The sequence below is a fragment of the Montipora capricornis genome, chromosome 10 (genome assembly GCF_036669925.1).
Source record: "Montipora capricornis isolate CH-2021 chromosome 10, ASM3666992v2, whole genome shotgun sequence".
Classification (NCBI taxonomy): domain Eukaryota; kingdom Metazoa; phylum Cnidaria; class Anthozoa; order Scleractinia; family Acroporidae; genus Montipora; species Montipora capricornis.
Genome location: NC_090892.1, coordinates 7951782 through 7961781, shown reverse-complemented (window position 1 = coordinate 7961781; position 10000 = coordinate 7951782). Strand labels below are relative to the sequence as shown.

General features: G+C 41.4%; 2 protein-coding genes across 2 annotated transcripts in view; both read right to left on the bottom strand.

Annotated features, from left to right (window-relative positions):
• The window catches only part of LOC138022349 (CUB and peptidase domain-containing protein 1-like), a 5820-nt gene extending 1826 nt beyond the window's left edge, over positions 1-3994 (bottom strand). Inside the window, exons 1-3 of the mRNA XM_068869462.1 lie at positions 3756-3994; positions 2051-2252; positions 653-1206 (exon numbers count right to left, since the gene is read on the bottom strand). Coding sequence (XP_068725563.1) covers positions 653-1206; positions 2051-2252; positions 3756-3819 — 820 coding nt within the window. The 5' untranslated portion in view covers positions 3820-3994. The remainder of the gene's footprint in view (positions 1-652; positions 1207-2050; positions 2253-3755) is intronic.
• Positions 3995-7704: 3710 nt separating this feature from the next.
• Positions 7705-10000, bottom strand: part of LOC138022348 (mucin-like protein) — a 23625-nt gene continuing 21329 nt past the window's right edge. Inside the window, exons 18-20 of the mRNA XM_068869461.1 lie at positions 9969-10000; positions 8890-9249; positions 7705-8142 (exon numbers count right to left, since the gene is read on the bottom strand). The exon at positions 9969-10000 is cut by the window's right edge and continues 84 nt beyond it. Of these exons, the coding sequence (XP_068725562.1) occupies positions 7959-8142; positions 8890-9249; positions 9969-10000 (576 nt within the window). The 3' untranslated portion in view covers positions 7705-7958. The remainder of the gene's footprint in view (positions 8143-8889; positions 9250-9968) is intronic.

The window sequence follows — 10000 nt, the reverse complement described above, 5'->3', positions numbered from 1 at the left end:
CATAAATGACCAGCTCCCAACGTCAGTGGTTTCAAAGCTCAGGGGTGCAGGGATGGCGCAGTGGTGAGAGCACTCGCCTCCCACCAATGTGACCCGGGTTCGATTCCCAGATCCGGCGTCATATGTGGGTTGAGTTTGTTGGTTCTCTACTCCAGGTACTCCGGTTTCCCCTCTCCTCAAAAACCATCATTTTGCTTGATTTGCGTTAATTGTTAATTTACAGTGTCCCCAATTAGTGCTCCAGCGCTAGAACGACGAGAGCGTCGCACCGGTATTGCGAGGTCACGGGTTCAAACCCCGTTGAAGTTTTGAATTTGTCGGGTTTCTCTACACAATTGCTGAAATTGCGTCCATAACTAGCTTGCAACGGAGGCTAACGCGGGGGAATATATTAAAAGGTATTTGGATTCCCCCGCATTATCCTCCATTGCAAGCTAGTTCCAGTGCAATACTGAGAATACGAATATGGTCGACTACAAGATTGTTATTGCCTTGCCATGGTAGGTGACCGGATTTAAAATATCGCGGCCCGTTTGTTGAAAAGGCTCTCTCATCATCTCTATCATCCTACGGCCTCGGTCGAGACAGAATCTCCTGTAAATTTCCATACAAAGTAGTCGACTATAAAGGAAAGTATTTTTACTGTACCTACCATATGATGCATTACTGTTGTTCATCTTGGCATAAATCCATGGCATAAATTCTCTAACCTTGGAATACACTCCAAACGCGCCTTGATCTCCACATCCATCTCCCCAGCTAACTACACCTTCCACGTACCATACCCGGTTGAAATCACAAACAAGAGGTCCCCCACTATCCCCCTCACAAGCATCCACACCTCCCTGTTCAACTCCCGCGCACATCATGCCGCTATCGACCGCTTCTTGATGCACCTGTACACAACGCTGATGCGAAATAATTGATACACTGGCTTCCATTAACACCCGTGGCTGATTTCCACCAGATTCTACGGTGCCCCAGCCAGTAACCCAGCAGATCTTGTTGGCGAGAGAGTTGACGGGATCCGGAAGACAAGCAGTTCCTACTCCTCGCCCAAGGACCGCAGGACTTGCGAGCTTCAAGAGAGCGATGTCATTACTGTTTTTGAAAGGCGCCTTGTAGTGTTCGTGACTTATGATTTGTGTCACATTTATGTCTTGTTCGGTTCCCACGATATCATTTTCAGTATAGTGGGCACCCATTCTGGTAAAAATAGACATTGAGTTATCAACCACCTAAGCGAGTAATGTGAGAAATACTACATGAAAGATATTGTGTATCACAGGGAAACTCGGAAAAAACCGAAAAAAATCGAGGTGGGGGGGGGGGGGGGGGTGGTTTTCCTATATAACAAAGGGGAGGGATACTTGTCGGAAACTTCAACTTAAACCCCTAAAGGAGGCCAATCTGGGCGTGGCCCAGGCTTTTTTTTTTGACCCCTAAAAGAGACCATATCAAAACACTGAGAAATAAAAAATACGGTGTCTTTTAATGATGGCAAAGACATTATCGTCTATACTTTAACCGACGTGAATAAATATAAAAGTGTAAGTATTCACTTTTATATTTCTTCGCGCGCAACCCTAAAGGAGACCTTAACGGCCACATACCATTGCGTTTTGCCCACAGCACCCTAAGTGAAACCAAAATCCAAAATGTACACCCCTAAGAGAGACGACGAGCATCCCTCCCGTTTTTATATGGGATCTCCCCCCGGGAGCGAAGACAAGCCAATTTTACAATGCTCTCATACAATTGCACATAGACAATCAAACCTGCTTATATTCACGCATGGTTTAAAGCCAGAAACATTAATTTTTGACGCAAACACAAAGGTTAGCCTGAATAGGGACAATGGTAGTGGGTACCAAGGCTGTTTTCAACAGTCAACCGGAAAGCACTCTAAAAGGGACGGGTATCGACCAACAAAACTGTCGTCGTACCCATGCACTTTGACGTTCATTAGACCTTAATCACGGCATTCCAGTTAAGACGTAGAATTCATTTCCCTTCTCAGGCCCCAATGTTTCCATTTATTTATAACTACCTTACGAAAAAGGTGGACGTCGTCTCTCTTAGAAGACAATGGGCAGCAGTCAGCACCCACCATGGGTCGATTAAAGTTCCTCCACAGAATTGATACCCAGCTGTCTTCCGCAGCATTGCCTGCCAAGGCCAAGAGTTTCTGGAAGCTTCATGTCCACCGACGATGCGTGGTGATCGCACATTTTGACGAGTGCCACAGTTACCTCACATAAAAAATCAGGCGTAAACATTTAACGTATTAAGGCTAGGGAATATATATAGAATATATAGAATAAATAAAGAACGGCACGGTCAGATGGTTTTTCATCTTTCCTGAGAGAAGTTTGTTTTACAATTATTCACCGAAGAGGAGATGATAATGATCTTTATTTAATGACTGTTATGTATATTTATGGATACACACCTTTTACCGACACTGAGGTAAATTGGATTGTTTGGGTAGATATGCCATACAAGCTGAGTAGGGGACGAATTAGAAGTTATTACGGAAACGATGTACGATTTGCCATTTAGCTTATCACCTTCGAATTCACCAAAATTGGACGTGCATCTAATTAGGTGAATTTAAGAACGTGTGCGGCTCTCGTGGTGCGCAGATCTACCCGGCTATTCTAGCTCTCCTAGTACCGGAAAATAACCAAGCCCTGTCCTAAAATAATACACCGTGTTATTAAAAAAGGGCATGTTAGCCAAAATCTTCATATCGCTTGTTATTCGCGGACACATTGCCTTGTAGGAGGAATTAAACTTCTTGAAACAACGGATAAGGCAATGGAGTGGTCATGTTTCCTACAGCGGCCTTAAAGCATGAAGGATTTTTTATGTTTGAAACTCGTTGGATGTCATTTCCGTCTTCCTGCCATACTTTATGTCAGGGCTCTACTGTCAGACTCATAGTAAACGTTAATTTTCTGTAACGGCGAGGGGATTTTCGATAGAAAAGAGTCAGAAAAAACACAAGGTCATCTGATCAGAGTCGTATCTATGACTTTTCGATTACTGATTTCGCTTCCATGTCCAGTTCGCTACCGAAGGCTGAATCATAAAACTAGGTAACACAACTGTTTGCTTAACAAAAAGAAAAACAAATATGTCTTCTTACTCTATTTGATTGAAGTGTTGCTTTTTGGGACGAACACCCGGCCTTGCCGCGCTGGTAAGCGGTTAAACTTTAAAAATTGTGCAGGTATCCAGCACTGTAAAGCTGAGGAAGTCAGCCATCAACTCATCGCGGCAAACACTTTGAGGACGAGTTTGCAATTAACTATGTTTACATTTCAGCTGAAAGACTTAACGATCCCAAGATGAATTCAATTTCCTTTTCAAGCTGCTGAAGTAATGCACTTTAATCCATGGAAATGAGTTTCTCAGTATACCATTAATGTTGCATAAATCGATGGTAAAATCTTACAGGTGAAAAAGAAAGAAATCGTGACTTTGTATATCAAGGGGTATATTTTATGTCTTCGTTGAAGACGTACTATGTTACTATGTCGTGACAAACTTGACCTTGTTCGATAATCTATTGTAGGCTTCGTTTCAGTCGGTGAAACACGTTAGAAATAAAACGTATGGTTTATTATTAATTAAGACAATCCCAATCACTTTAAAATAATTTGTTAATTAAAACTTGGGGTCATTGCAATGCGCAAGCCACCGGTGTCGCTATCACTTTTCTTCGTGCCCGAGCTCAAAGAACGACTTACCTTGAACAGCAATTGGTAGGAGAAGCAAAAGCCAATTTGCAGGGATCATCGTCGCACTCTCCATAGTGTTATTGCTTTCTTTGGGCCGATGAGTAAGTCCTTAACAAACAGGGCCTCATTTTCAATCGATACTTTGTAGGATATAGACTGCCCTCTGAAAATTTAATAAAACGGCCTAGTGGAAGCCATGCATGGCTACAGTAGACTCTGTGTAGTTGCGAACTTAATTAAAATCGATTAACATTGCAATCCTGTATTGCCGAGCTTATGTTTCCATGGTAGCATGGGAAGTGCGTCAAAGTACGAGATTACGATTAACAATCTCTTGTTTCATCTGTGTTCCTATGATTTCACACCAACTGCCAATTAAGATGAGAATAAGAGGCATTAAAGTGTAGAAAGAAGCACCGAACATAACTGCGATCGTCTAAAATCTTAACACGACCATTTGAAGGTGTCGTTCTTGGAATACACAGAACTGGGACAAATAGAAATCAAATAATTTTCATGGAAATAGGACCAAATTTGGAGGATTCGCTCACTACCTCATTTTTCTGCAAATCCAGGCGTGCTGCACGAGCGACATGTATTTTCCTTCTTTGCCGTCGTTTGCATAGCCGTAACGTAAAATTGCTGAATTTAAGACGTTTTAAGGTGGCTCACACCAGTTTCCACTCTTGAAAGAAACGTTCTTATTCGAAGGATTGACACTACAACACTTTATCACTTAACAGCAATGTTATGATACCATATGAAACACCAGTTATTGCTGAAAAACATTCAGTCATATTTGTGACGTAAAAGGTAACTGTGACAACAGGAAAGCCCTGCAAAAAACACCCCTTATTTTGCTCATATCTCAAAAACGAACTCGGTGACCCCCACTTTTTATTTTATTTCTGAAATGTAATCAGCATACCAGAATGAAACTTTCGGCAAAGTTAAAAACAATTTTGTGAAGTGGATTTAGAGCCACCTTAAATAATTGAAAATTTAAGGTAGCTTAATCTGCTCCATAGAATTCTTTCAAACTTTGCAGAGAGTTTTGTTTGGCCTGCTGATCACGTTTGTGCAATAAAAAAATTGGGGTTACCTAGTTCGTTTTTCAGATATGAGCAAGTAAAGCCAAAATATAGGGTGTTTTTGCAAGCCTTTTCTGTTGCCATGGTAATTTTTTTGCATCACGAGAATGACTCCATCTTGTTCAGCAATAATTGAAGTTTCACATGGTACCATAACATTGCTGTTACGTCGTACGTCAATAAAGGGCAAAATTACTGAGCGCTGATTGGCTGAGACAGAGGGCATTTTTTCTTAATCGAGGGCATTTTTGGTAATCAAGAGAGGGCTTGATTACCTGTCAATGATTGGTTAATCCGTTGCATAGCAACGTATAAAATTTTGCCCTTTATTGATAAACAAGTAATCGCATGAGTCCTCGTACTATTAAGGATTAATTGCACTTGTGTTTTGGAAAATTTCCAAATTGCCCTCGTCGCTTCGCGACTCGGGCAATTTTGGAAAATTTCCAAAACACTCGTGCAATTAATCCTTAATAGTACTCGGCCTCATGTGATTACCTATACAAAGTGTTAAAGTGTCAGTCCTTCTAATAACAAGGTCTCTTGAAAGTATTGAAACTGGTTTCAGCCACGTTCATGACCTCTGTACACATCTCTAAATCAGTCTTTCACTACTAATCTACCTTCTATTTATTGCCTTCATGTAGCCGTGGCCCATCCCAAGAGGGGCTTTCAAAACTAATCCTCTCCGGGTACTTCGCCCCGGTTGTAATCGCGAAGAGCTGAGCGAGCTGATGCGTTTTGCCTTTGTGAAGCTCCCTGTTCATGCTATACATGTAGCACGTTCAGTTATTGACCTCAACCATTCGATATAGCGGTCTCAATCGTCTCAACCCCATGTAAAAACCAGCATCCCTTTTGGTATGATACATAGCGGAGCACTAGAACATTCACGCATGCGCTGACGAAATGTTTGAACAAGAGAGGAAAAAGGATAGTAGCGGTACCTCTAGAGGGACATCGCGCCAGAGTGTTGTACCTTGAAGATTAAGCCCGACATTTCGACCCCGCGCCTAACAATTAATAGGCTGATTTAGCAACAGAACGGGAACGTCAGTGGCAACGGCGCGCACAGAAAAAACACCAATGAGAATTCAAAATAGAATAGACTCCACTCTTTTCTTCTCTATTCTAAATTCTCATTGGTAGTTTTGTTGCGCGCGACGTCGCCACTGACGTTCCCGTTCTGTTGCTAAATCAGCCTATTAATTCTATGAGCGCGCGTTGGATATGAGACGGTAAACATACGCGCCTCCTTGGCTATAACCAGTCTCATATCCAACAAACGCGAATGGAATAATTGTTTTAATAAAAAAAGAAAAGGAAAGGAACTTTAAGTGTCTAGTCGTTCTAGCGCTGAAGCACTAGTTGGGGACATCGTACACGGAAATCAACAAATTAACGCAATTCAAATCAAATGTTTTTTTCATCAAAGTAAATTATAAACACTTGAACACTTGGTAGGTTTTAACTTGGCAAAACTCAACGCAATCAGTTTCCATACTAGGTCATACGGTATATGAGCTGATGACTGAGAATGAATGAACCAATCAGAAAGCTAGAGACGCAATATCGGAGGTCGAAAATTTAATAATTACGTCTTATCCTACGCTATTCAAGCAATGATTGGTTAACCGTTTATATTTTAGCTGTATCAAATGAGAAGTGTCTGTGCTATCACGCAACCGGGACTTGAGCCAACTTTGTTTGGTCTGAACTATTTCAACGGTAACGGCGGCCCATAGTCATTTTACTAAAATTAATGAGGCTCCTAAAGGTGCTACTGTCGTTAACTGTACATCGTACTCCGTAAATGACCGTTAGTTTACTTAATGATAAGGGAATATGTTTTGTAGTTCTTTTTTGTTTTCAGAAATCACGATGTTAAGTTATATCCAACTTGCTTTGCAATTTCCTGAGCAACCGCTAAAAAAAACAAACCAGGGGTGCAGTGATGGCGCAGTGGTGAGAGCACTCGCCTCCCACAAATGTGGCCCGGGTTCTATTCCCAGATCCGGCGTCATATGTGGGTTGAGTTTGTTGGTCTCTACTCTGCATCGAGAGGTTTTCTCCTGGTACTCCGGTTTCCCCTCTCCTCAAAAAACCAACATTTGACTTGATTTGTTAATTGTTAATTTCAATTTACAGTGTACCCAATTAGTGCTCCAGTGCTAGAACGACTAGACACTTAATGTTTGCACCTTTTCGTAGAGCAAAACCGCTGACATTAAGATATGCTCAGACTGTAAAAACACTCCCATAATATCTTATTCACTACAGTGTAGTTAAATGTTATCCAAATCGTGACAGCAAACTTCTCGCACCTATTAAGGTACCGTTATTCCAAGCTTTTAAAGATGTTTGTAGCATGAATAGGATAGGAGCGGCGTCCAACTCTGCCGTAACAACAGTAGAAGTCATTGAAAAAGGTATTGTCGTCTTGTTGCATGATAATGCCATTACGTTCAGTGTTTTGCAGCGAAATAAGCGCACTCAACTTACGGCGGGGCCCTTGAAATATTTGTTGGAATGATATTTTCACCCAGCGATTCCCTGACACTTTCACCCCTGTTACGCAATCATCATGATCAAAAGCTGGGAAAATAAGGCAGTGTGTTTTTGGAAGGGATGCAATTACTACCACCCAAGTGGAAGCTAGTAGTTCGCCGAGGACATTCGTGGACGGTAGAATTCTGCGAAAATTTTTGGAAATAAAGATTTTATTCTCTAGAATTTTCAGACACAGAAAGAAAATCCTTCTAGGGGATGAAAATTACTCTCTAAACAGTATTTATCCGATACAAGGAACCTAGAAATGCTCCCGGCCGACCTGTCATTAAATCAATTAAGGGTCGTACCCTCTTTTCCCTCCAAATTGTGTCAGATAAAACAGACTGAAATTGTCTTTCTTTCCATTTTCTTCAAAAAATAATATCTTTTCGCATTACTCCAAGCAACAGCGAAAAAATGAAATGTGTAAACTTTTCTTTTTCCAAGAAATGTTTTCATTTATTTACAACGCATGTTGGACAGGAACGTGATCAATTTTTTACCTGATTATCATTTATCTAAAGCGTGCTGACTAAAATCGACCTTCTTATGAGCGAAGGTAAAATTGCGCCTAACGAACAATTCTCTGAATGGACTGTGCTGGTCTCTCCAGGTCCGTATGACCCATCGCGTTTTCAAGAAATGAGGTATTATAAACAACTTCAATAATTTCCACAATATTTTCGCCGTCAGTGGAAAAACTCTGAAGTCGATCTCTCATCGTCCTTTTCCTGGTCTTTCTCCTTCTCTGTACCCTGAAACAAGAGTAAAAGTCAACTAGATGAAAGAATTTTCACACCCACCTTACACAATGTTAAGGAGTGTTCCTCTGTAGTACCGCTGCGTTTATATATTTTGCAGCACGTTTTGCTTCTTTACTTAACGTTATTCAAATGATTGTTTCTAGTCAGTGGTGAAATGAATGCCGCCATGAAAAAAGCCATTCGGGAGTTGGAGCATAGACTACTGTCACAGAAACACGTCACTTCAGAATATAACTTTGCACTGTGCTACGTATTTCGCGATTGTTCACGTTTTGCAGTATGGGGGAAGTATCCCATAACTGGATTGTAAAGTAAAGGTGAATGAACGATTCACCGTTGTGTGCTCGCGTTGTCCTCGAAACTTTAAATTTGGTGATTCCACGTTGTGTTTTACAGAAAACGACTAGGAAATGCACGAAACGGCGTGCCACGCGTGCAGCACGATTATTTTTCCTCCCCTTTAAAAAGACGTCGCTGTTGCCGCAGCGGTCGTCGTTTCTTACAACTCTGTTGTTTTGAATTTGTAAAAAGGCGTCCTCAGTGTTTTTTTTTTTCAGCGACCATGGAGAACTTGAAAACTGGACTGTTGTCTATTTTCCCAAATGCGACTGATGTTGAACTTGGGGAGGAGAGCAAGGGGACACTTCGTGACGCTTATAAAAAGAAACTAGTGCATCGAATTTTGTACTTTCTGGACATATTATCTCAAAAGGCGTGTTTTTTGCAGGAAGCACTCACCAGATTAACAACGCAACAATGAAGAAAATGATCGCTATTAATACCAAGGCACCAATAACTATCCACCACCAGTAACTGCTGGTTGTGTGCACAGCAGGCGAAGGTGAAGGTGATGCTGTTGGCTTGACTATCACTTCTGCTTCAAGTATGATCGCTCCAATAGCGAACTCTAACTCTGATTTATACTGAAAAATGATAGTAAGCAATGTATTTCCGGGAAGTACAGAGGCATTTCCGATGAATATTCCAAGCGGTTGCTGCACGTAAACAGCGACCAGAAGAGTATTTGAGGCGTTGATAGGGTAACCGGGCAGCAAGTGAACTTGATCAACAGTGTACAGATCGTAGAAGTGGGCGTGGCTGAAAAATAAAAAAAACGACGTTGATAAGGGACTTGTCAGAAATTAGCAGGGGAGAGGGAAGTGGAAAACCGCGAAGGGTCACAGTTTTTGGAGCCCTTCAAAAGAGAGGGCCATGAAAAAAAAAAATAGACAGCTGCAAAAGAGGGAGGGTCACAAAAAATTAAGCCGTGCTGATCATAAAGGGATGCTTTATCATTATGTTATAACACGAATAAAAACCAGGTGCAGTATGAAAATCATGCCATACAAAATATTTCCTGCCATATGAACAAGTCAAGCTATTGATAATTTAGAACGCAGTGCGTGTATCTTGATTTCCAGTGGTAGGCTATTATCATGCTATTGAGCCAAAAGCTTTTTTGGTCCTATTTCTCCAACAGAGATATCACCTGCATGTTAGGTTTGTGAGTTAAAAGCACGGAAACCTTCTTCTTCTACAACTGTATAACAAATTGGGAGGGGGAGAGGAGGTGGGAGAATTTTAGGATGAGTTCGAGAGGAGGGTCAAAACATTTCATTCCCTTACCTAGGGGGGGGGGGGGAATTATTTCATTTTTCGCCGCTTTACTGAATATCTTCCCCCTCCCCACTGCTAATTTCTGACAAGTCCCTAAATACAAATGTAAACTCCAGATCTGTCCAGGACCATAAACGATGAATGCATCCTTAGTTTGATAAGTGTCAAGGATGTGTTTTTCATTCTATAAAAATACTCACCGTTTTCGCCAGGCTTCTTTTATTGCACATTC